At 40.4% G+C, this 27,215-nt stretch overlaps 1 protein-coding gene across 5 annotated transcripts in view; it reads left to right on the plus strand.

Moving 5' to 3' along the window:
- Window positions 1-27,215, plus strand: part of hipk2 (homeodomain interacting protein kinase 2) — a 183,908-nt gene that overhangs the window by 142,037 nt on the left and 14,656 nt on the right. For 3 of the 5 annotated variants that reach the window (XM_041795639.1, XM_041795641.1, XM_041795642.1), the window contains exons 6-11: window positions 3,682-3,866; window positions 3,965-4,127; window positions 11,733-11,958; window positions 14,191-14,312; window positions 23,358-23,488; window positions 26,998-27,180. In XM_041795639.1, coding sequence (XP_041651573.1) covers window positions 3,682-3,866; window positions 3,965-4,127; window positions 11,733-11,958; window positions 14,191-14,312; window positions 23,358-23,488; window positions 26,998-27,180 — 1,010 coding nt within the window. The remainder of the gene's footprint in view (window positions 1-3,681; window positions 3,867-3,964; window positions 4,128-11,732; window positions 11,959-14,190; window positions 14,313-23,357; window positions 23,489-26,997; window positions 27,181-27,215) is intronic. The other 2 variants (XM_041795640.1, XM_041795643.1) reach the window with 2 other exon arrangements.

Below are 27,215 nucleotides of genomic sequence, written 5' to 3' on the forward strand. Positions count from 1 at the left end.
TTAGGTTCTTTTATTATTTACAGACTTGAATATCCCAGCTGTGAGCTAAATCTCTACTTTGATCATATTTAGGATTTGGCGTTAGTCACATCCTGGTATATATGATAAATACTAGTATCCTGTTTTCTTATTACTTAATCTAAAGCAGGGCAGTACTATAAGGGACCCGATTGCCCCTTGTCAAATTCAGCAAAGGGCTGGTTACCTGCTGGTTTTAAAGATTATCTTGACAGATTTTCCTGTAGTTTGTTCATGGTGATTTTACCTTCCCTGGTCTGCTCGGAAGACGGTCTAAGAGGATATGCAATAGACTATATTGAACTTGTTTAGTCTTTAGGACCAGAAATCCCGCTGTGTAGGGAGAACTCTGAGGACAGACCAGCAGGACTGAGCTACAGAACCAGACAATAGCCACTCTGGAAGCAAGCAGACTGAAGGAGGAAGCACAACAAACTCATTCATGACAATGGTAGTAAATAGGAAACATAAGGTTGGACTGATGTCAGGAATGGAGGACCAACTTGTTGATTTGTGTCTACACAACGTTTCCTTTAAATGAGTTCTCAGCTGGTTTGGCGTTAGGATCTTCAACCACCTCTTTAATGACAAATCACGACTTAAATCTGTTTTTTCAGTCATACCGGATTTTTTAAAATAAGAATAGGAAGAGTTTGAACAAAGATTTACTAATTTCTTCAAAACAAAAGCCCCTGGTAGACTTTTGCTTCTAAATTATTCCCAGGCACACATCTACAACCCACTGAAAATGGATCCGTGCTGGGCCGTAGCTAGGGATTTTGGGCTACCAGAAAGAATATTATACAGCCCCCCCCTTAACTGGCTAGCCAAACAACAAATGTTGCGTCATTTTTTTTTTACAAATATATGCATGTTAATGTATTTTTGAAGCATAATTTCCACATTTATGAACAATATTTTTACTATGGTTGAACTGAATTTACTTGCATTATTTCATAACGCTGGACTAAACCATTTGGACCTCTTTAAGGGAGGAGCAGGGCCTCCCCGTATTTATTTTACTCCCTTTGATACAAATTTCATTCTGTTGACTGATTCATTTTGTCACTTTTGATCAAATAATGACACTAATTACTAAAAATAAACAAATAATAACACACTTTTCATTGCAGGCTCCTCAAGGGCCCCTCCCTACTGTGGGCCAAGGTAATCAGTGCCCTTTTTCCCCCCCTGTGCTATGCCCCTGGCTCCATGACCTATTTTTGAGTCCAAACTCACCAGTTGACAACCAACACCTTAAAACACACCAAAATCAAACAGATAAGAAGAGAGGTTTGACTGAGATTGCTACGATGATATAGAAGCTAGCTTGTTTATTCCAAAGTTTCATTTGCAAGACTTGAAGTTTTGAAAGTGGAGACTTTGGTTGCAGTTAAATGAGCCTCTGGCTCGGAAAGACAGAAAGATTCTTGAAGTTTTAGCAGATTTTTGTTATGTGAGAGACCCCACACATGGTGACATATGATGACAGATTTAAACAGTTTTGTCCTTGTAATGTTTAGTATAGAACAAGCTAAATATTCTCCATAATTCAAGAAATTTAGTGTTGGATGTTCTGCATTTTGTGGAGAAGGACCCCAGACAACCTCTTTGATTTTATCTGACTCAATGTAATTTCAACTCTGTACTCTGCCCACTAAAAATTGATGCAGGCCACCCTTCATTTAGCAGGTTTTCCCATACAAAAAAGCATTATTCTGCTTTTTAATAGTGAGATTGTTAAGAATCAGTTCAGCAGACCTGCAAAAATGTGTTATGATAAATATCACCATATAACATATTGATTGAAATGAGACGTTAAGTGTGCCAGAAAGCATCAAATTTGGGTGTTCGTGTCCAAAGAAATGAATTTTGCCCAGTACCATTACATATTTCATTTACAGTTTATTAAATCAGAAAATTCACCACTGCTTTTTCATTTTTGGCTACTTACAATGCATAAAAGTTATTATTTTTTTCTCATTTTAGATCCAAAAAGGTCTTTAAGGAAACAAATTATGCAAAATAATTTTTCAGGATTTTCGAAAAAAATGATAATAAAAAAAAGAGCCCTTGACCTGTCCACAAACTCCCCAAGAATTAGGAAAATCCATTCCCTCCCCTTCTCTCTCTCTCCACCTTTCAGAAAATGTGTGCGAAAACAAGCTGTTCTCAGATTTTCCCCTCATGATGTCATGTGGAGAGTTAGCCCCACCTCCAGGTTCGGTTGGCCCGTCCTGCTTGGAAGACAGTTCTGTCCTCCTCTCCTGAGCTGAGAAAAGGATCAGGAGAGCCACATTTATTAAGCCAAATCCATTTCCTGAGAGGGGCGGAATCAGGGGCGGAGTCAGACAGCTCATTAACATTTTAAGCAACAGACACAGAAGCAGCTCATTCTGAGCAGGGCTGAAACAGAGGGGTGTTTAGACATGCAAAAATCTAATACTGGAGTGTTTTTTCAGCAACAAACTTCACAGGCATGTTTTGGGGACCTCTGAGACAATATAAACTTGTTTTAAAATGTAAAACTTGTGACCTTTGAAGTCTTATATTTGGTTTCAAAAATATGTAGATACTCTGTAAATTAAAGAACAAGTAACTTTAGTTGACTAAAGTCCATGTTAACGCTCTCACAGTGGCACACCTCTCACCTGCCATGAACATGCAGCCAAACTGCGTCTACTTCCCAAAGTCATCTCTCCTATTGGCAAAGGACGGTGTGATTATTTCTCACCCATTCTGCAGATTACTCCTTTATCACGGCCAGCTGAGATGGTGAGCAGAGAGGAATGGTTACAGAGCCTGAATAACCTGCATAGAGAAAGAGAATTGAATCAGATTTGCGGCGTTGACTGGCAGCACATCTGATAGCCCCTGGAGCAGGCCTACAGATAAGCACCGCATCTTTATTAAAAACAGGCCTGCTACCTCTGCATGGCAGCTACAATAAAAAAGACTGCCTGTCCCCGTCTCTGTCCTCCACCGCCTGAAAATCAGCTTGTTCGCTAATGCTCAGACTCGCTACAACGTGACCTTGGCCCACTTTCTTCATTCATCACCCCCAGTCTGACGAGTCTGGGAGTAAACCCCGTCCTCTGACTAACAAATCAACTCTTCCTGGTTATGTAGCTTTCACGGAGCAAATATCTGCAGATATCTGCTCTGCCAAGCGCTTATCCACGACATAAGCCGCAATGTTTAATACAGATGAAGCAACACGATGTTCCAAAGCAGCTTCCCAGAACTGCCTGAGAACATATTTGGATATATAGGTTAAGTTGTCTCGTGTCAGCGTCCTCAGAGGCACTCACAAAATGCTCCTCTTTGTGGAGAAGGCTTCTGAACGACGTGCCAATGGCTGCATTTATCAGGTTCATGTGTTCTGTTTGTTTTCACGTCTCAGGAATAGATAAAAATCTCAGTGAAGGCGCCAGGAGATATTTCAAGTGGTGCTAAAAATACAAGTGCAAATGTTTAAAATGTCACTAAGGTGCAAGGTTATCATCGGACTCTGTAGCACATGCACAGGCCTTGTGAGTGATAATATGCTTCTGTATGTGTAGGAGAGATTTTTCTCTGTCTGCAGAAACATTCAGGGCCTTGAATCCTCTCTCAGCCATTGGAGATGTTGTTAAAATGCTCTGTTGTGTTTGGTGTCTCCAGGTGAACATGACGTCAGATCTGGAAGGGAGCGACATGTTGGCAGAGAAGGCCGACAGGAGGGAGTTCATCGACTTGTTAACCAAGATGTTGACCATCGACGCAGACAAGAGGATCACCCCCATCGAAACTCTCAACCACCCCTTTGTGACGATGTCGCACCTCCTTGATTTCCCGCACAGCACACAGTACGGGCCTCACAGTTATCTAGTTATTTTTGTAAACAGTTAAGTAACGTCTGTTTCTCTTAAAAGCGCTCATCCTCTTTTCATCTCCCTCTGTGCAGCGTCAAGTCGTGCTTCCAAAACATGGAGATCTGCAAGCGCCGTGTCAACATGTACGACACAGTCAACCAGAGCAAGACGCCCTTTATCACCCACGTGGCCCCCAGCACCTCCACCAACCTCACCATGACCTTCAACAACCAGCTGAACACTGTGCACAGCCAGGTATGTCAGAAAACACCCAAACACACGAACATGCACAGCTATAACTCTGTTAGGGTATTTAGCTGGACCACTGTACTTATTCCAGAATAGCAGCATCCGGAGATCACAGATTTATTGATTTCTGTCTGACTCCAGTGTGCTCAGTAGCAATATGTCCCCTTTCAGCTTAATACTGCTGGAGCTTTTCCTGCTGGCCTTGCAAACAAGTTAGTGAGTAGTTAACCCTCTGAGAGACGTGTGTTACTCAGAGTTCAAGAACTTATGAACCTTAAATTGTAGGCGCTTGCTTGTTTTTTCCTCTGAAAGCTCCCCATCGTGCCATTCTAATGACGCAATCCACGCCTTGCAGAATGTTCTCTTGTGAGCCTGGAACTTGACTGACTTTCCAAGGTCTTTAAAGATGAAATCCACACCAGTAACTCCCGTATTGGACGTCTTTTTATCCGTTTATAATCCATCTTTTGATCGTTCTTGCCGTTAACCGGTTAGCCCACTGCCATATTGTCTGTTTGTATCCCAGAATGCATTGCAATGGAGCTTTGACAACCCATTGCAAGCTGTTCTGCTTTGCTAAACAGTGCGTGTGCACAGATTGTGGAACTGCGGAAGAGAGCCTGAATGACTCAATAGAGAGAAAAAGACACAGAGGCTGTGATGTGGCCCTCAGAGTCACTGCACTTTAAAAAATGACTCAAATTCCCAAAATGCAAGGAGTATTTTTTTGTAAAATGTGAATGTTTTGGGGATTTTTTTCTCACAGAAAAATAAAATACAGACAATATTTACACATTGTACACAGGGTAAAATGTGGGCTTGGTTTATCGGTTAAAACTTTGGTCTATCGTTGTCTTTGTAGCTGTGCTAACTGTCACTCTGCCTCTACAACACATGCATGTGCTGTGTGGCATCCATGTCCCATTCAAACGGATGCATGCAGCCTTTGTTCATCCACTTACAAAAGGGTAACAGCAAGTTTATCTCCTCTTGCTTACAGTGATATCCAAAGGAGGGTGACACAGCGATTTCAGCTATGCTCAGCACTTCTTTATTCCATTTTCTGGGTCAGAACCAGATTCAGACTGTAGAGCATGCGCAGATCACCTAGCCCAGTGGCTCTCAACTGATCTGACATCACCCACCACCGCCTCCTTAAGAGAAATCATGACCCAAACTTTTGAAATCTTCAACCATTCAAATTATCTAATAAAGAATTTGGCAGTTTGGACCCTAAATGTAATAAAATGTAATCAATTAAAGAGCCAGGCCAAAATAAACTTCTTTTAAAAGAACACCATTACAGAAGGAAATGCATGCTGCATTTGATTTTACCCTATTTAGCCCAGATAGCATAGAAATCTGCAGAAAGAAATGCATCAGTATCTTAGAAAAACCTGCTTATTATCCAAAGAAAAGGAGATAAATAAGATGAAATCTTGAGACATCACTGAAGTTTACTCATCATTGTAGGAAAGCCTATAGAATACATGTATGTACAGTGCTTAACAAATGTATTAGACCACCCTAACTCTAACCAAAGTAAGGTTTATGCCACAGCTGCCGTAAATTAACAGCATTGGTAATTACCAAAATCATTTTTATGTTTCTGCAATGGTTAATACACCAATATGTAGAAGCTCTTTAACCCAAATGATATTTTTAATGTTAAAATATAATTATTATTGTTATCCATTCATTTTCAAATTTACTGATTTACAAAAAGCATAGTAAAGCACATTATTATTTCTTGATTTATATATGAAATTATAGTTATTTACTTGCATTCTTGAAGAGAAAAATGAGTTTTAGTGGTTGAATGTTATGCTTGATTAATTTCTGACTTCTCAGAGAAGCCCAGTGAGCCGGCTCAAATTTGGGTGAATTCATTTTGAAATTCTTCATTCCTGTTCAAAATGGTAGAACGTGGAGAGCTCACTGAAAATGAAAGAGTCCGCATTAAAGCACTTCATGATGCTGGATGGTCTCTGAGGCAAATATGACAGGTGGTTGAATAAATTTGTTAAGCGCTGTATGTCCCCTTTGGGCTTCCATACAATAGACTCTATGCCACATTTTTTCCCTGGCACACATTTCACAACCCACTTAAAAGATCTTCGTGACCCACTTTTGGGTCCTAACCTACCAGTTTAGAACCACTCACCTGGCCTAGTTTGGGTTAGATTAAGGTGTCTACATGCTAGAATGACTCAGCCTCTACACCGCCTATCCCATTTAGGGTTTAGGGGGGCTGGAGCCTATCCCAGCTGTCATTGGGCAAGAGGAGCGGTACACCCTGAACTGGTCGCCAGTCAATCACAGGGTTGACATATAGAGACAGACAACCAGGCATGCTCACACTCACACCTACGGCCGATTAAGAGTCACCAACGAGCATGTGCCGCCGTGCAGCCCAAATTAACATATTTATATGCAACTATTGTTGCACTCTTGTGCACAGCCAACACCTCAAATAGACACATGCATTTGTGTTCATGTAACTGCAAGTATATCTCCAGCCTGTCCCTCCTGTTTAGGTGATATCCGAAGGTAGACGACAGTGCAACTTCATATATGTTTAGCATTCATTTTGCTCAATCTCTGATTTAAATTCCAGCATGGAAGCTGCGTACATGCAGGTGTATGCATGCAGGAGTAGATTTATCTCCAGTTGCGTTATCTCAAACTTCGAGGAATTCAATTTAGCATGATTTCAGCTGGACTTACTTATTTATATGTATTTTAAAGCACATGTCAACTTTTTCCTAACTGCATGTAAAGCTACTGACTCAGTCACTCTGCATAGGGTGTTGGGGAGCCACAGATAAGTCATTTTATGCTGTCTAACCAGTATGTAAATCAGTTAAGCTTTGGTTTACTGCATTTTCATGGCCTGTTCCAATAGAATTATGAATGAAAACCTTGCATAACATATGCTTCTGAAGTAGATAAAAGCACAGATTAAAGTAAGAGTCCACACAGCTTTATAGAAGGAGTTATATTTAGAGTGTTTAGCATGTTTTAGTATATGTATACATGAATTCATATGTGCCATAATGGATGATTAAAGCCAGGCTGAGATCCTTAAGCAGCGACATGACAGATGCATCCTCCTAACATTCCCCTCGAATGCTGTCTTTAGCAAATAATTGTATTTTAAACACTCACTTGTCTGATGTTGAACAGCTTAGCAAAGCATGAGCTGCTGTTTGTCTCTTTGTTCTATTTTTTTCTCTCCATTCTTCCTGTCTGTCTGCACGTTTCCATGCTTACCGGCCTGCCTTTTCTGCCTTGCTGCATGTATATCTGTCTGCCTGCGTTTCTGTCTGTGCCTCAGGTCCTGTGGGATTGTCACAAAGTGCTGATTACACACATGACAAGCCCCACTTCCTGCTTGCCTTGCATTCTGGGGCTTTCAGGCCTTAAGAATCCCTTTAGCAGGCTTCCTCTCCTCTTCCCTGCTCTCGCTCTGGTCCTCTGTCTTCTCTTCTTTCCTCCCATTTCTCCGGGTTGAGCCTGTGGTGCTTTACTGCCTCGTTCCTGCGCTGTCTGTGAATCAAAACTGCTGACATTTGGCTTATGCCGGAATCACCCAGCCTGGTTTTGCAAGGTTTTCCAGATTGGAGTTAGTTAACTCCTCCGCCTCCTCCCTTCTCTTTAACAAACAGAGTTCTTTATCACCAACTATATCGAGCCGGCTCACACTGTGTAGCATGCGACAAAAAGCCCTTCTTGCTGTGATTTAAATGGATTAACACTCCCTCCGCTTGTCTTTTTCTTGCACCGGGCTCTCAGGGCATGTAGACAGACTTAAGTTAGTGATTTATTCAACCTGATTCATTTGCAAGCTGGAATGCGTCTTTGGCTTGTGTTTTGCTGCTTCCGTGCTTGTGTATGATGAATGCCACAGTGCCTTATTGATTATGTTCCCTCCCCTGGTGTTTATCGAACACGCTAAAGAGAGCAAATGAAAAATGAAAGCACTGTCTCTGTTTTTCTCTCCGCCCTCCGTACGCTTAATGAAAGGGCTAAAATTAGACGGAGGAGCAAATACTACTTACAAGCTGAGCAACCTGGCTCTTAAAAGCATTTGTTTGTAACTACGATATTCACAAGCAGCCTCAGCATTCCTCGTTTTAATGGTCAAGACATGCTGGAGGTACAAAGCTTACTGCATATAATTACTGAGGACTGTTAGCAATGAAATAATACTCCTGTCAGGCGTATTGATTTACAGCCTGCATAGTAAAGCTGTAACATGAAATGTCACATTCTTCTGCAGCTCATTATAACGGCTCTTATTGATTCTGTAGCATTTACATCTAAACAGTCTTATAATTTGAATGTAGCACTCATTTAAGTGTGATAATGTGGGGGGAGTTTATGCTGCTCTGGGCTTAATTGTTGCTGTGCTGTGTAATTAGACATCTAAAGCATTATCACATTCATTTAAAGGGTGTAGCGTATGCAGTCACTATCTACACACAGCAGTGCATTATTTTAGTCTACAGCTTTTTTTGCCACTACACCAGAGGTAAAACCACACACTCTTCACATGCACACAGGTATTAATAGAGCAGTGAGAGGGAAAGTTGTGATGATTCTTCTTTACTGAAGTAATTCAGTGTTATAGGGAGACACCCTCATAGTGATGACAGCTGGTCAGGTGCTATTTTTGCTCCATATTCATCCATAGCAGTGATAATCAACTGGAGGCCCAGAGTCCCCCCAAAAGCTCCTTGCCAAGCCTCCCATACGAGGAGGGGAAAGATGTGGTTTTTAGAGTATCTGTTGATCCAGACAACTATAAAGATTAACCCCAAAACAATCATCACTGAAACAGTTATATAATAACCTTAAAAAGCAGATGGATTCACCTGTTTCCATGTTTCTCATTGGCGAATTCATCTTGCAAAGCTCCCGTCTGAACCATTTTGGCCCGGTTAGAAAGTGACAGGACCAATCAGCAATGAGGGGCAGTACTTTCAGCGGAGTCGTGATATAAGCAAGCAGCAACAAGAGGCCGGTGCAAATATGGCAGAATAGATTAGTGTGGATGTTGCTAAAGCGCCAGTTTTATCAGAACTTGACGACATTTCTTCATTAAAAGAAGAACAAAGAACAGCAGTGAGTCGTTTTCTTTTCAAAAACAACAAAAGTCGTGTACTGACATGTCTACAGTCGCCATGGTTCGTGTTATGCAGCTCTTTATGGAGTTTACTCCTGGGTAGTGGCTACGTCACGTGTTTTGTTGCTCTGATTGGCCCTTAAAGATGTGACGGACGGAATGTTCATCCAGTCACCCTCCAAGTTTTTTTTTCAAAGGCTCTGCCCTTTCCCAAACACTTCCTATGGGAGGTTTTCATTTGGTGTGTCATGTTAGTTATATAAGGAATGATTTAACATTTTATTTGTTCATTATTATTTAGAGAAATCCACTTGTCAGCATGTATTAAATATGGTGCATGATGAACGCAGACTTATCAGTACATTTCTGTTCAAATCTGCACTTTTCTGTGTCAACTTTCTAATTCAGGCTCTTGGAGAGGGCATTTTTCCCTGCCTGTAAATCAAAATAATAAATCTGTTCCCTACATACTTTTCATCAAACAGGATGCAGCAAATAAGCCCCAAAAAATATCTAGCTAGTATTTTTTGATCACCCCCCCTGCAGTATAGACAATATTGACTGATCTCACTGTTAATGTCTACTTACATTTGAAATAAAATACAAATTCTAATACAATAATTAATTAATAAGATCAAAACCTTCAGCTTTTTTTCATTTAGTTCGAAAGCCCCCCCCCCCCCAAGAGTCTGCTTAGAAAGAAGCTGGCTGTGTTCAAATGCAGTTGATGACCACTGATCTATAGTCTAAATCGCTGCAATTTCAAATCCCAGAAGTTGCAATATTTCTTTCACCAGAAAGTTGTGTCAAAATTGCAGATTTAAAATGTTTTTGCAGCAGGGCTGTTATGCATGACTTAGCATGCAACCATTCATGTGTTTTTTCAGTCTACAAAAATCCTTCCTTCATTTTTGTAATTTTTTAAATTAAATATGAGAATGCCAAAAACCTAATTTGCAATACAAGTCAAAATCATCATAATTAGATATTTTTAGAGAATTATTAACCCTTGTTTTGGAAAAAAAAGAGAGTTAAAAAATAATTGCAAATCAAATCGCAATAATTGGGAAAAAGATTGCAATTAGATTATTTTCCAAAATCGTTCAGCCCTACTTCCACGTGGCCTGTTGTTCATTTCTCACATCATTCCCCACCCTCTCTCCCAATTTCCAACTCTATCTACTGTCAACTCTAAATAAAGGCAAATGTAAAAAAAAAAAAGCATCTTAAAAAGTGTCTGTCTTGCAGATGCAAGCATAGAGAATTCTTATTTTTTGTGTTTTATTGTCGAACCATTAAGCATAGAATCCGACTTATTATGGAGAAAGAAAAAAGTTTAAAACAGAAATAACTGATGCCATTATCAGATTAAATAGTATAAGATGTAGGACAGGAGTCATCAACTCTATTTTCACAAGGATCAGCTTTTTCTTGACAGATGCCAATGGGAGCCGGACATCCAAATAAACTGAAATAAAATCTTTCTTGTTTATTCTAATGGAAATATTCTTGTAAATATAATGTTTCCTTCCAAAATTAATAAAACTTTAAGCCTTTAACAAGTCCTGATCAGCCCCTCTCACCTATACTGCAGCCAGCCACAAGGGGGCGACTGAGATATTTTAACTACGTTTCTGATGTCTGTCGCTGAGTTTGATGCTAATATGCTGTGTTGTGATTGGCCTAAAACACCTGCAGGAAACAGATCTGTGAAGATTCTCAGGGGAAGGAAATTATGCTGTAAAAAAGCCTTATGTGCCAAAAAACCCTGCAACTTTAATGAAGAAAATATTAAGTTTGTGTTCATGATGCCAAATTACAGAAATACTACTGTCCTTCTTGTCTGATAAGCTGCTAGGTTGAAGGTTTTCCTTAGACCTCAAGAAACAAAAAGGTTATGCCATATATTTGCCCCCTCAAATTTTCAGGATTTAGTAATCCTCTGGGGGCCAGATGGGAAGCTGTGGGGGGGCCTGATGAGGCCCCCGGGGCTCCAGTTGATTATCGCTGATGTAGGGGGTTGAATGGGGAGTTGTTCAAGAAATAAATGCTTTACTAAAGCAAATATACCTAAAAAGTCTTCTGTTACCACAAAAGATGATACAGTCTCAGTCTGAAGTGCTCCATTTTTCTCCCTGATGGTTGATTATTCCTTGAATTGTTGCATTGATTGGATCCCTGCACATATTCTCCTCTCCTAATTAATCAAATCAAACAGCCTGCATATTTTAAGACGTGATCAAATCAGCTCTCCAATTTCTTTAATCTTCAATCAGCTTTCATTAATGATGGATGCGCTGCCATCCACCTCCTCTTGATCTGGATGTTGTTTCACATCTTTATGTGTGCATTGTTTTTCGTGAGAATATTTTTATCTTTTCTGTTTTTACCACGCCCGCTTCCTTGGAGCGCTTCCACTTCCCTGTCATTCCCATCAGAACCTCCACGCTCATGATTTTATTTTGGTCCCATCATTCCTTTAGGCCACCAACCTGGCTCCCTCCTCCACCAACAATGCCACCCTTTCCTTTGCAAGTCCTGATGTCTCCATACTAAACTACCAATCTGCACTCTACCAGCCCTCCGCTGCCTCCATGGCAGCCGTGGCCCAGAGGAGCATGCCCCTGCAGCCTGGGGCTCCCCAGCTCTGCGCCGCCCGGCCCGACCCCTTCCAGCAGGCGCTCATCGTCTGTCCACCTGGCTTCCAAGGTAAGATGGTCTCACGGTTTCTGTGTAAATGGAAAACTGCTCGTCTTTGCAGTAGAGAGAGTGGTATGGAGTTGTTATTCTGGCCTTATGCAAGAGTGAGCTGATTTGAAAGTTTTAAAGCATGATTTGATTTCCATAGACTTTCCCTTAAAACATTCTTTTACGGTCAAAATGCTCAGATTCACTCTTTCTGTGGAACAAAGCAAACAGGATTGGTCTGCCTCGTACATGTTTCTCATTGGTTGGTGGTTCAAAAAAATTCAAGAGCAGAAACATGGTCAGAACGCAGGAGAACATTTGACCATAACATTTTCAAGTTCCCAAATTCAAAGAAGCAACTGAAGAACTGAGAGCAGACATTTGAGCACAAAGAGAGCAGATCTAAGCACAAGGAGGCAGTTTTTAGCACAAAAGAAGATTTTTAGGGAAAGTTTTAAAAAGGATCTGAGCACAAAAATCAATAAGGCATGCTCTCAAAACTTTTAGATGTGCTCTTGAATAAAGCCACAATATAGTTAGTGGTCACAAGTGCCAAGGGATGCACGATGTTGGATTTTTGCCCAAAACTTTGCAACATTTGTAAACATTTGTTAGAACCTCTGAGATTAGAGACTTCCATGTGGAACAGTTGGAGGGTCATCCAGTATCCATTTCACCATTATTGCTTTGGAGATTGGACCTCGTCCTAGTATTTTTAAGAGAGACAGGGAAATAGAAAAGGACATAGAAATGATTTTAAAAAGCACTAGTCACATTCATTCTTCTTTAGTGCAAAAATGTAACCAGCTGTAGTTCAGACCTGAAACTTCAGAGCTTACAACACCTTCAAGTTTAAAGGGAAACTTCAACATTTTGGCAAATGCGCCCATTGTCATAATTCCTATAGTCTAAGTAATAGGTTCCTTTCCTTTAGTTGTCGGTGCAAGCTATTTTTAGATCTTGGGGGACTGATATACCAGCTGTGCAGCTAACGCTATGGAGACTGACGGTATTTTTGGCTTTTCCTCATCAAACTCATCAAATACACAATCCAACAACTCCAAAACGCTCTCATGGACAAGTTGTGACCTGCACATTCACCACGCTATGAAATAATCGTGGAACATTACGAGACGGAGATGTTTTAAAGCTAAATGCAAAGCCGGAACTACTAAGTAACTACGGCATTGCCACAGGCGCGCACTGTGTCACTCCGCCCAGTGGTTTACTCGGAAAGTAATTCCAAGTATTTGCTTCATGTGTCGTAATTTTACATAATTATATGTTATCATTTCATAGCTTGGTGAATGTGCAGGTCACAACTTGTCCACGAGAGCATTTTGGAGTTGTTGGATTGTGTATTTGATGAGTTTGATGAGGGAAAGCCAAAAATACTGTCTCTACTGAGTTGGCACAGCAACTCCGAACTCGGCAGCTCCAATCTAAAAATAGCTTCCACAGACAACTAAAGTTAATGACCCTATTAATAAGACTATGGGGATTATGACAATGGGTGACTATGCCAAAATGTTAAAGTATCCCTTTAAGGTTTGAGGATGAAGGTTTAGTAGACAACTGTTTTTAATGATTCAAAAACCAAGTTAACTTTTTAAGCTATTTCTCCCAATAATATTTTTCCAATAACATCTAAAGCACCTGCTCTAGAAAAGCCTATAAAAAGAGAGGAAGCCTCATGAAGCAGCATTTATTTTACAGCTGTGCTTCTTTTATTTTTTTCTATCTCAGTGAACAGACAGTCATCCCTTTATGTTAGCTTTCTGTAGTTTTTCTGCCTGCCACAGGCAGTGTCAGTTGTACCATACAAGCTGTGATTCAATGATAACTTAATGAGGCAATTAATCATTAGAAAGGATATTTATATCTCTGTGTTAGGCTTACTCAGCCCCCCTTTGTCTCCTCTGTGTTCGCTCTGGGAGGCCAGAAAAGCTCTGAGGCATTTTCTAGTTTTTATTTACTCTTTCTGTGGGACTGGCGATAAAAAGAATTTCCATTATTAGGAACTGTTTTTATTCCACTGCCATGACTACTGTTTTTGTTTTCCTAAGTGGTGTTGCTATGTTTGAACAGAACAGAAGGCTCTCGACATCTGTTGAATGCCGATTAATCAGTTTGCATATAGAACATGTTATCTGATGTGTCATTTTGTATTTTACAGACGCCGTGCTGTTAGTTTTAAATGACAGATGGGGGAATATTGCTATGTGTTTGTTTACATGCTCTGTTTATGTGCAGGGCTGCAGGCATCCCCCTCCAAGCACACCAGTTACTCTGTGCGGATGGAGAATGCTGTTCCCATAGTGACCCAGGCCCCTGGTGCCCAGCCTCTTCAGATACAGCCTGGCCTGCTCACACAGGTAGGAAGAGATTCAGCATCACAAAGAAAGACCTCAGTGTTTCTTAACAATTCTCCTGCCTGTTACACTTGGAACAGCATGCATTGAAACAAAGCTCTCTGCATCCCTTTTCTCATAAGCCTCCACTAAGAATAGTATCTGTCGATGGAAGCTGGAAATCACTCAATGTTCGTGACCCTGCCCCTGCTGGCAGCTGTTTTTTTTTTCCTGAGCGCATTCAGGCCAAGCTCTCCTGTGCATTGCTTCCTCTCGCTCCTCTTCCTCTCTCTGTCTCTCTCTCGGTCTCTGCTGCCCCGCTCTCCTGGAGGCTGAGGCTGCCACGGTCTGATGCACACAAAGGCAGGAGCCTTTCACACAGAGTAGGCCCTCACCGGAGCCTGCACGGTGGAGCTTGAGCTTTAGCTGCTTGTATACAGTTGTTGGATGTAACAGAGAGTGACTGTGCATCACATATACACACAGCGTACGCCACCGCCATCACCACACCACCTTGTTCCCTATGGAAATTTCCGTGAAGGCTTTAAATATCCCTGAGATTCCAGGGAGTTTGAAGCACTCCCTTATCTCCAGTTAATCATGCAGTAGGCAGGCAGGGAGGCAGCAGCGCTCTGTGTGTTAGTGTGTGGACGCGCCTGTGTTTCTATGGTGGGTTAATCTGTCAGATACCAAATGGTGATTAGCTCCAGGGCTGCTTCCAAGTCAGGCGCTCCAAATTACAGGCCTCAGAGGATCCTGGGAGGTCAGGGGAAGCTTGAATGGGGCTCTCCGTGACCAGAGAATTCACAAAATTACCAATCCATGGAAACGATGGATCTGTGACAATTGATTATCATAAAAGCGGCTGCTATGGTTGCCTTTAAGACTGAATTTATCTTGAACAGATCTGATAATTGAGTTCAAAATGGAACACAAAAAACCTCAAATTGATTTTGATACGTGTGACCATAAAGGGAAAATGCAAAGTTTTTTTATCCCTAAAATAAAAATCACAACTCTGAACAAAATGATCTCCAAGATTAGACACAACTTCTGCAAGATCTTTGTCACCAAGTACCAAATCTACAGTATATTACTACCTGGGATTATAGCCGAATGTGATAATGGCATACACCATGCAAGGTCTAAAAATGCGTAGTGTATAAACGGAAAATTGTAACAAAAAAGAATGTAACACTTTTAAGTGGATGCAGGAGAACAATGTGTCAAATATTGTGGATTTCAACTTGTCTAATTGCACAAGGGGAATTATATTGGAAAAATATTGTATGATTTTTATTATACCAGTGCAAAAAAAACGAGCCCTCATGTCCTTTACACTGAGGGGAGGCTTCCGTCTAGCCACTTTGCCACAAAGCCCAGATCAGTGGAGGGCTGCAGTGATGGTTGCCCTTCTTGAACTTTGTCCCATCTCCACACAGGATCTCTGGAGCTCAGTCAGAGTACCCATTGGGCTCATAGTCACCCCTCTCACTAAGGCCCTTCTCCCCAGATTGTTCAATTTGACTACCAGCTCTTGGAAGAGTCCTGGTTGTGCCAAACTTCTTCCATTTTAGAATTCTGGAGGCTACTGTGCTCTTGGGAATCTTCATTGCAGCATTCTTATGTAGCCTTTCCAGGATCAGTGCCTTGTAACAATCTTGCCTGTTCTGCAGGCGGTTCCTTTGACCTCATGGCTTGTTTTTTTTGCTGACTTGCATTGTCAGCTGTGAGGTCTTCCAAATCATATCCAGATCAATTTAATTTACCACAGGTGGACTCCAATCAAGGTAGAAACATCTCAGCAAAGATCAAGAGAAATGGGAGGAATCTGAGCTAAATTTACAGTGATTTTGCAAAGGGTCTAAATACTTATGTCAGTGGGGTATTTCAGCTTTATTTTTTTGATAAATTAATTTTGTCATGATAGGGTACTGAGTGTGGATCAGTAACAGAAAAATGTGTATGTTTTTCAACTGAATTATCAGGCTGCAAGATAAGAAAACTGAAAAAAGAGAAGCAGGTCTGAATACTGTCTGAATGCGCTGCTATGTAACAAAGCTGTTGGATTGGCCAGATTCCACGTCTGTCATCAGGCAGATACACAGCGCTCTAAGCTGGTCGCTCTGCTCCTCCACTGATAACGACCGGACCAATCGGCATCATTCGAGGAGAAAGAGGCGGTACCCATGAGCATGGTTTAGTTGATGGGACTGCAAGCCTGTAAATAAATGATCACCAACTGGAGGCCCAAGGGCCACAACAGGGCCATGCAACTCCCCATCCGGCCTCCGTAAAATTATCACATTAAGAAAATGTGAAGAGGATGGCATGATTAACACAGTCTGTTTATCAGCCTGCTTTCTGTTTCAGCCTCTTTAATAGGGCAGTTTTTCCTGCTTGAGGGTAAAACCTCACAAATGGACAACATGAAAAAGAAATATGTAGCCAAAATATCTCAAGCGCCTCCTTATGGCTGGTTTCAGTATAGCTGATAAGAACTGCTCTTAGTTAAAAGCAAAAAAATGCATACATTTCAGAGGAAAACAAAATTAGTATGTCAATTAAACTGTATTTTATTGCAGGTTATTTGGGAGTCCAGACCTCACAGCACCTGTCAAGAAGAAAGCAGGCCATGCTAGAAATTCATGTTATGAGAAAAACTCACTCATGTCATATAAAGCTAGAAGATATGGGTGGTATTTTTACTGATGTATGGAGTAAAAATGACTTTTTAAAAACTGCATTAAAAATTGATGACTCAATAAACATTATATATGGAATATGAGGTAGGAAAAAGCTTTCAATCCTTTCAAATCAAAAAGAAAACATAACCAGATTTGGACTGAAAGGACTGAGTTGGTCAAACCTCTACATCCAGACTTTAACTGGCTTAATAAGGAAAAAAGACAAGGCTCTGAGAATGCAATGTTTCATTGATTTATTTATTCATTTATTGCATTCTTTAGTTTGATCTTTTTTTAATTTTTCTTCTCTCCTTGTTGTACCTCTCCACATTGAAGACTTCCCATGGGTTTTTGTTAATTATTTACACTTATTTTATTTTAAGAGAAAAGAAGAAGAAGAAGTAGAGGAAGAGCTGAATTAGAAAAAAGTCAGATGTACTGCAATTCTTGTTCCGTCTTGTTCTGTTTAAGTGTGTTTAAATGCATGCAAAGCTAAAGAAAGTCTTACAGAAATGTTGTGCTTTGTAATTCCTTTTCCTTCATAATAACAGTCTATTTAATAAAACAGCTATCATAAATAAGTAAAGTTCACACTGGCATATGAAGTGTAGCTGTGTGCTGCTGTGCTCTGCAGGTATCCACCTCTGTCTGCACATGTTTGACAAAGACAGGCAATAGTTAATGTAAGCAGATGGTTTATATAGGCCAGCAGGCAGCACACCTAATAACTGGGTGTGTTGCGTGCATGTGTTTATTCCTTTACTGTGGGAGGTCTCCCAGGCTTGGCAGACTCCTTGTTTTCCTCTTGGTTGCATGCTCCCCACCTGTGCCTACACCCACCCACCGCTCACTGTTACCCATGCACCCTTTGCCCACATTGGAGCCATGCAAACTTTGGCCTTGAGCTCCCTGGGTGTGCAGAGTAAGGGAGGCTCCATGCAGGGAGGCAGAGGGACCTTTATCTAGAACAGGAATGCAGAAAATGTGGAAACAATCGGGGAGTGAGAGCTGGGGCTCTCAAAGGCCCGAGGTGACAAAGGGTTTTCACCCGGGGAGTGTAGGTCGAGGTGGGAGGCGGCAGGCTGCTGATAGTGATGGTGGGCTCTGAGAAGAAACAAAAACGGCTTCTTAACTGGGTTAGCGTTTTAGGGCCGACAGGCTGGTTACACAATGCAGACACAGAGAGAGAGAGAGAGAGAGGCATGTAGAGTGCCAGGAGTGGAGATAGAGCGAGCAGGAGGCGGAGGAGCAGGAGATGGATGGATGTATTAGAGTGTCTTAATGGCATGTTGATAAAAGGCCTTGGACATGGTCTTAGATGTAAAGACCATCGCCAGCTCCAGAATGTTCCATTAGAGACGTCAGTCATCGCAGCACAGACGAGGGAGGCTGCTGTGGCCTGCAGATGCCCCCCGCAGCACTCAGACCACAGGCTGTGAGGTTTGGACTCAAGGTACCTAAAAAAAATACAAATTAACTTTTACAACCTGAAAGCAGAAGACAGCAAGAGAAGATCTGTCATGTTAGAGCATAAAAAGACGGAGCAGAACAGAACATAAATGCAAAGGTAGTTAAAATACAGTCAGAGATAAAGGTAAAAATACAGCATGAGCAGAGACAATCTGTTCAGCTCTTTGTGTGCTGCTCAGTGTTCTTATGGCAGCTATTTTAAATGTAGTTTTAGTCTGTAGATTGACATGCCTTTTAGTTGTATTTTACCTTTTTTCCTCTCTCAAATTTAAGACCAGTTTTAGTCAATTAAAAGATATTTTAATCTTTACTTGAAACAATTATTGTCTTCTGTTCTGACTCTTTTTACTAGCCATATTGTAAAATTGTTATAAAGGTAAAATGCTAATTTTAATGCACTTTAAGACTTTAATAACTTTCTAAAATATACCCAAGTAAATTTGGACATGCCTTGAAAGCTGTCTTCCCTACTAAATTTATCAATTACTACCCCAATTCCAAAAAAGTTGGGGCACTGTGTAAAACGTCAATAAAACACAATGCAATGATTTTCAAATCTCATAAACCGATATTTTATTCACTATAAAACATTAACAACATAACTGAGACATTTTACCAGTTATGAAAAATATTAGCTCATTATGAATTTGATGGCAACAGCAACACGTCTTAAAAAAGTAGGGACAGGACCATGATTACCATTGTGTTGCATCCCCTCTTTTTAACAATAGTCTTTAAACATCTAGGGAGTGAGGAGACCAGTTGTTTGAATTTTGGGAGAGTAATGTTGTCCCATTCTTGTCTGATGTAGGATTCTAGCTGCTCAACAGTCCTAGGTCTTCTTTGGAGGATATTTAATTTATGTTGCTCCAAATCTTTAATACTGGTGAAGGGTCTGGACTGCAGATAAGCCTGTTCAGCACCTGGACTCTTCTCCTGTGAAGCCATGCTGTTGTGATGGATGTGATATGTGGTTTAGCATTGTCTCGCTGAAATAGTCAAGGCCTTTCTGGATGGGAGCATATGTTGCTTTAAAATCTCTCTCTACTTTTCAGCATTGCTAGTTTCTTTCCAGATGTGTAAGCTGCCCACGTCATAGGCACTAATGCAACCCCATACCATCAGAGATGCAGGCTTTACAACTGTGCTAGGATAACAAGCTGGATTGTCCCTCTACTCTTTAGTCTACAGGACATGGTATCTGGGGTTTTTCCAAAAAGAATTTCAAATTTTGATTCATGTGACCACAGAACAGTTTTTCCATTTTGACTCACTCCATTCTAAATTAGCTTTGGCCTTGAGAAGACGGTGGCGTTTCTTGACCATCATCACATATGGCTTCTTTTAGCATGATACAGCTTTAACTGACATTTGTGGATGATATGGTGAACTGTGTTGGTGGACCATGAGTTCATGCAGTGATTTCCAGTACAGAATCATGCCTGTTTTTGATGCAGTGCCCCCTGGACCCAAAGATTTCCAGCATCCGGTATTGAGATATGGCCTTGTTCCTTGCTCACAGAGATTTCTCCAGATCTTCTGAATCTTTTTATTATATCCACTGTAGATGGGGGGGATATTCAAATTCTTTGCAATTTTACATTTAAATTTTTCTGAAATTCCGTGCTTTTGACACAGATTTTTACAGCTCTGGGAACCTCTGCCCATCTTTACTTCTTAGAGACTCTGCCTCTCTAAAATGCTCCTTTTCCACCCAGTCATGTTTCTGATCTGTTGCCAATTAAGCTAATTAGTTGCAAAATGCTCCTTCATTTGGTCCGTTGCACGTCCCTACTTTTTTGAGATGTGTTGCTGCCTTCAAATTCATAATGAGCTAATATTTTTCACAAAATGGTAAAATGTCTGGGTTTTCAACATTTGATATGTTGTTAATGTTTAACTGTGCATAAAATATTGGGTTATGGGCAGGGTCCAAAACTAACACTCACCAATTACAGGTAGATTTTGTCTCTGGCTGGTAAATTTTTAAGACCACTCACACTCTGGCGAGTTTTTTTTTTTTTTTTTACCAGCCAAAAATCTTTTTTTTTTTTTTTTTTTTTGTTACTGGAGAATGATGCTGGTATTGGCTAGTTTCCTGGCAGAGTAATGTCTATTTCAGGCTGAGACAGTCTTTGGTGCGTAAGTGCGTCAGTCATGACGTCATTTACAGCATGCCAAGGTGGATAGCTGATTGAAACTGTACCTGTACCTCTTTGCTTGTAGAAGAAGAGTAGTGTTGCCAACTCGCTATATTTAGCGAGTTTTCAGACCCCTCTTGCGACTCTTTTCAAAAAAGCGACTAACGATAAATCTAGCAACTTTTTCTGGCATTACTGGAGACTCTGACGTGAAAACACATATCGTTGTTCCCTCAGTGAGTAGCGGGTGCTGCCGTGAGCCCTTCCCCGTTCCTATGCACCCACAGGAAGCCCAGTCCTCTGCAGCAATCCCTCCCAGCTGCAGTCAGAGTAGGAGAGATTCACACCTCCATGTCCAGACTGCAAATATTGTGTCTTTTTGGTCCATTTAGATTGTTAATGAAGACTGTGTATAAAAAAAAAAAATAAAGAAAACATATTACAACTGTTATGGTTAAAAATGTTAATTTTTCACTTGGATTTGTTGTAGGCTTTTAAGTGGACCATAAGGTTTAAAACTAAACCAAACGTAAGGAAAGTAGATTAATGAATAGAATAATAAAATAAAAATTAAAGTAACTCTGCCAGAGTATCTCTTAAGGCATTTTTGCCATTTCTTGGAGAGAATGGAATATTCTGCTGAAGAAAAATTAATGTTCTGCATTGTCTGCCATGCCCAGGCATTATTGCTAGTATTAGTGCATACTATTAAAATATTGATTGAGAATCGTTTACAAGACCCAAATGACATGTTAGATAATACTGATAGCAAATTACAACACTTAAAAGCAATTTTTATTTGGTTGGCTGGTAAAATATCTGCCTGACTGGTGAGTGAAAAAGTTAGTTTTGGACCATGGTTATGGGATTTGCACATCATTGCATTTGTTTTGTTTACATTTAATACAGCGCCACAACTTTTTGGAATTGGGGTGTATTTTTTATTAGAGTTTTAACATCAATGATCTATTATGGCAAGTCTAAGTCTAAAAATGTGGTCAACTAAGACTTTTAGTGACAGTTTTGGTCAACAAATTTAACACTGCAGCAGTCAGAGCACAGGCTGCGAGGTATGGACTTGACATACAGAACCTCAAACAAAAACAAATCCATGAGCCAGAAAGCAGAAAGCAGTGTGAGTAGATGTGTTGTGTCAGAATATAATCTAGAGAGAGGAGCAGAGCAGCACATGGATCTAAAGATAAAGGTTAACAGTCAGAAATAAAGGTAAAAGTAAAGCGTATGCAGCAATTATCTGTTTTGCTGTTTGTGTGTTGCCTCTCTCTCTCTTTCATCGTCTCTTCCTCTGTTTAAACTGGTGTGTGCTGCAGCACATACTGATGCTGTTGTAAATAGATGTGCAAATGGTATTAAAGGAACAATTCATTAGCCCTGGCATTAAAGTGCTAATCAATAGAGCTGCATTAAACTATTAGGGTTACACATGCAGTAACACACAAGTACACTAAGGCATGCGTGCTCACACATCTTTGGGTATAACTCGCCCGGTTCTCCTCCTGTTCTGCACCAGAAATACAAAGTAGCCTTAGTGAAAGATTTCACTACAACAATGGCTGATTTGACATAAACATGCATGCAGAGAGGTGCTGCTGTACGTCTTTATTAAGTCCTGGTTTTATCTCTTTTGTTGATGGATGTCTCCTTGAAGCTGCTGGAGTTGGTTTTGCATGCCCAGCAGCTGCTTTAAACCAGCTGTTAGTCACTTTTGAAAACATTAAGATTTATCACGACACCGTCAAACTTATCAGCCAAGTTCAATGAGTTCCTTTTGTTCATGCATTTATAATGTTTGAATTAAAAACAAGCAAAATTAATTAGTCAAGTTAATCAAGCATGACTGCAGCCCCATGACTGCCTGTATAAAATGAAATCTAACCCCTCTGGCGTCATCGTCTATCATTGTTTGATAGACGGGGTATGCCTCTGGAAACTAGTGCACCTGTACAGGGGCTGGGGTTTTCTGCTGGTTCGTGGTAAATCAGCAGGATTTGGTGTTTGCAGATTAAATGTTTGATGCTGACAATAAAGCAAGTGGATATTAGTCTGTGCAGGTGACCAACCAGCTCCCATTGACCACAGTTGAAGGATTTATTTTGCTGTTTAAACAGATATCTGCCTAGAAGTGCAATTCATAACAACATCAGAAAGGCTCAAACAAAACTTTATTCAAAAATCATGACTTTTAAAAGTTGTTTTCTCTTCCTCTTAACGACTTGACTTTTTATTTTTTTCCTAATCTGCCTCATGATGTCTTAATAACTTTATTTTTACTTATGGTGGGTAGTACTTGAAATGGATTGCGATATCAGGCTTATTCCCTTGACTCTAGCACAAGTAAAGCTGCTGTATACCTGACATCCTTTAGCTGAACTAAGACCAAGATGAACCATCCTATTACTGTGAACAAAGACAGGACAGTGTTCGTGTTGCTCGTATTGCTGTCCACAGTGAACGTTTTACCTTTATACACAGATTCCTGCTGATACAGGATTGGTCAATGCAGCTTGTACTACAAACTTAACATGCTGAACAAACATGAGATGCTACCCTTTATGCCTGAGATTAGTATGGGGTTGGCCTTACTGGTGAACTCGAGGTTACAGAAAGACTCTACACTGGCCTCATTCCTTTTATAATCAGCCTTAGGTGCTGATATTCTAGTGTTATGGCAGTATTGACAGCTGATGTTTTCCCTCTTTGTCCTTTCCCTCCCCTGTCTTCTCCCCCCTCTCTGTTCTCTCCCCCCTCAGCAGGCCTGGCCCAGCGGCACCCAGCAGATCCTTCTGCCTCCAGCCTGGCAGCAGCTCACCCACACCTCAGTCCAGCATGCCACTGTCATCCCCGACTCCATGAGCAGCACACAGCCTCTCACCAACTGGAGGTGAACAGCACTGCTTTCTTATTTGAAACCGCTCGGAGCCAGTCTTAACCTTTACTGATCTGGAGAGCTTTTATCGACGTCTGAATATCGTGGCCTATTCTGACTCTATTTTTCCACATGAGGATTTAGCTGGATACATAAATCCAATAGGTTGACATGTCATTTAAAGCTCTGAAAACAAAGCATTTTGTGAAATCACATTTCTACACAGAACATCAGGCACCAGCGTGTAGTACAGGTCAGATAAATTGATTTCAAAGGCCTGCAGTGGTTTTATGGCTTTTATAGGTCAAAATGTGCCAAAGGAAGATGGTTTTGTATAAGACTGATTGACCGAGGAGCCTGTACCTGTGTGACAGCCTGTCCTCTATCTTCAGTGAATCACAGTTCCCACGTGAACACTGCTGCTTGTATAAGAGCAGATTTACCTCGGGGAGATGGGATATATGTACACGTAGAGACATCACATTGAGTACAGCCTGTCACTGCGATGACTCGATAAAAGGACGGATAGATGGGAGAAGGCGATCTGCAGGGAGATAAGGAGGATACAGGTACATAATGTGTATGTGCCGGGGCCGTCGGTACTCAAAAACATTCAGAGCTGTCCATCTGTGACCAGACGCTCCCGTCTCCTCCCGCCTCCACCCCCCTCCTGTCCAGTGGCAGCTCTCTTGTCCTCAGAGAGACGATTGGGAAAGTGTCGCACTTCCTCTGCAGAGCCATCGCTCCACAGCTGCTGGTGTCAGCTCCTCTGCCCTCCCTCACTGCTCCCTACTCTACTTTTATCCTCTTTGAAAAGTTAGCTGCTGCCACCTGCTGGAGTCTGAAGGAAATACCTCTTCTCTTGTATACTTACATATCATGCAGCATTTCTGGGCAAATAATCAAGGTTTAATTGCAGTGACAATTTTGGCTTCCCACCAAGATGGAAGTGATAATCATTCCTGTGCTGAATACCCTGTGCACTTGTTTGGTCTTCAGGTTTAACCACGTGTGCTACAGTGGATATTAGTCTACAGGATTTTTTTAATGTAACAGTAGAATACAATGCCATGACTTAAACAGATTTAAGCAAGAGAATAAATGCTTTGACAAAAAGTAAAGACTAAAATGTGAGGACTTTATATGGACTAAAACTAGACTAAAATGCCTTTGAGTTTTCATTGACTAAAACTAGACTCAAACTAAAAAGGGTAGAAATTACTAAAATGTGACTAAAACTAAAAGATATTTCATCTAAAGACTGAGACTGAAACTAAAATCAAAAATAGCTGCCAAAATGAACACTGCTGCACAGGAATGAACCAAAAAAAGTCCACTTTTGCAGAAGAGATGCCTTCAAGCCAGACTGAAGTCTACTAAAGACACCAAGACATGAGGATGCTTCAGTGGGACTTGGAATCTTCTAAAGGTGGAAGGAATCATGAAGAAAGAAGGAGATGTGAAGACTAAGAAAGAAAGCCTAGAGCAGTCAGCAGCAGTACTGGGTCTGGACTGGTGACTGGTGAAGAACTACCTCCAGAAGACCAACGTTGAGTGTCCTGCACAAAGCCCTGGCTTGAATCCCATTGAGATCGGTGGGGTGAATTGCAGACCATGTCCATGTCAGAAGACCATCAAATCTGGCAGAAGAAGAACAGGCTAGGATTCCTCAGGAGACGAGACTGCAGGGGCTAATGATAGAGACCCTGATAGTTTTTTAAAAATAATTTTGTTTCTATGTGCAAAGTGAAATGATGTTAGCATCCAAAATAAAACTAGGATGTTTGGAGAATGTGCACTTAAAATGCTTTGTTCTGTTTTTAACTGAAATTTTCATAGGGGGCTAATGATTTTGTCCTCATCTGTTTGCAGTTGTTTGTCTTGGCCTTCTTTTCCAGATTGTTTAAATGTGAAGAGTTCAAGTTTAATAAACACTTGCAATTCAAAAGCTTTAAAATCAACAGTATTCATATTTAACACTAGAACCGTCATGGATCTCTGTATACCTAAATCAGCCAATGAGTCAAATTTACCTGTCATTAAAGTGCTTTGATTTTCATAAATAGCACTGATAAAAGACTGTTAGTTAACCACTAACATTGAACAGCTTATTAACCACAGATTGCGAACTAGATCACTGTTGAAAGATGATCCGTCACATAGAAAATCGTCTTTTTACTGATTGCAATCCCGAAACTTCTTCTTCATTAAAAGCACTGAGATTACCTTTTGACATTTATCAACGGTATATGTGTTTTTTCCGTGTTGTGTCCATGTTGAAGGTTCATCTATCGACCTCTGATTAGGCATTGCTGCAATAGAGAGATGATATTTTCATTGCGCCATCTATTTGTTGCTGGTGTGTGAAAATCAAAGCTTTCTTATGGTATAAATTTGACCTGCATGGTGGTTCTAGATATAAATGTCTGTTGAAAAATTTGGGTTTAGGCAAAGATTTTTTTTATGACACCAGGTGCTATAAAACAAACTTTTAGGGAAAGTCAAAGGCTGACAGTCTTTAAAACTCTATATGCATCAAGTAAGATATAATTAAAGAGCACTGACCCACTGGCAGTTCTAGTGTTAATAGTCATTGAAGGTATGTATGCATTCGTCTAAATCACTGGTGCCAAACTCAAGGCCCGGGGGGGCAGATTTCCTCCAGTAAATTTAACCTTGAAGATTTTAAAAAATCCTTGTTAAGTTCTAAAAATCTGAAAAAGTAGAGAGTAGAAATAATTAGATAAAAAGTCAGGAATGAGGGATAGAAATTAATTTGTGTTTTCATTTTATATTTTCATTTTGCATCCCAAAAATATGACTGATTTTAAATTTTTATTTCATATTTTCACCTTTTAAATTCGTAATTTGGACTTTTTTTCTCATATTGTGAGCTTTTGGATTTACAAATTTTCATTTTAAATCAAATCCTGACCTTTTAAACTCCTAACTTTGACTCTTAATCCCATGTTTTCACTTTTTAAACTCCTAATCGAGAATCTATGTCATATTTTGACCTTTTAGAGTCACAATTTTGAATTTAATCTTCTAATTTGTCTTTTAAAACTCTTGATTTTGTAACTTACCTCATATGTTTACCTTTTAAAAACCTTATTTTGACTTTTAATTTTGTATTTTGACCTTTAGGACTTATAAAGTTGACTTTTTATCTCAGATTTTGGGCCTTTAAACTCATTTATTTATTTAGCATTTATTTGATATGGACACACAGTAACATTGATGTTGTGATATTTAATAATTTTGACTTTTTTTTTTTGTTTTTTTTTGTTTTTTTTTTTGTTTTTTTAGAAATCTTAGCGGCCCTCAGGTTAGACCTAAATTCAGATTTCAGCCCCTGCTGTGATGGAGTTTGACACCCCTGGTCTAAATTAAATGACTTGGCATTCAAGGACAACTTAACTCAACAGTGAATCACTGTTCAGTGTTTTGTCCGCTTTTACATTTCTTCTGCTTTGACCTCTCTGAGCAGCCACTGATCTTTCTTCATCTCTGTTATGTTTCAGGAATTCCCATCCTCATGGCAGCCATTACAATCCCATCATGCAGCAGCCAGCATTGTTAGCTGGCCATGTCACGCTCCCATCAAACCAGACGCTAAATGTTGGAGTGGCACATGTAATGAGGCAGCCGCCAGCCAGTAACAACTCCTCTTCCAAAAAGAACAAACAGCACCAGATGTCTGCCAGGTGAGCTCCGATCCCTGCTGCAGATCTTCACGGTG

The sequence above is a fragment of the Cheilinus undulatus genome, linkage group 9 (assembly GCF_018320785.1).
Source record: "Cheilinus undulatus linkage group 9, ASM1832078v1, whole genome shotgun sequence".
Lineage (NCBI taxonomy): Eukaryota > Metazoa > Chordata > Actinopteri > Labriformes > Labridae > Cheilinus > Cheilinus undulatus.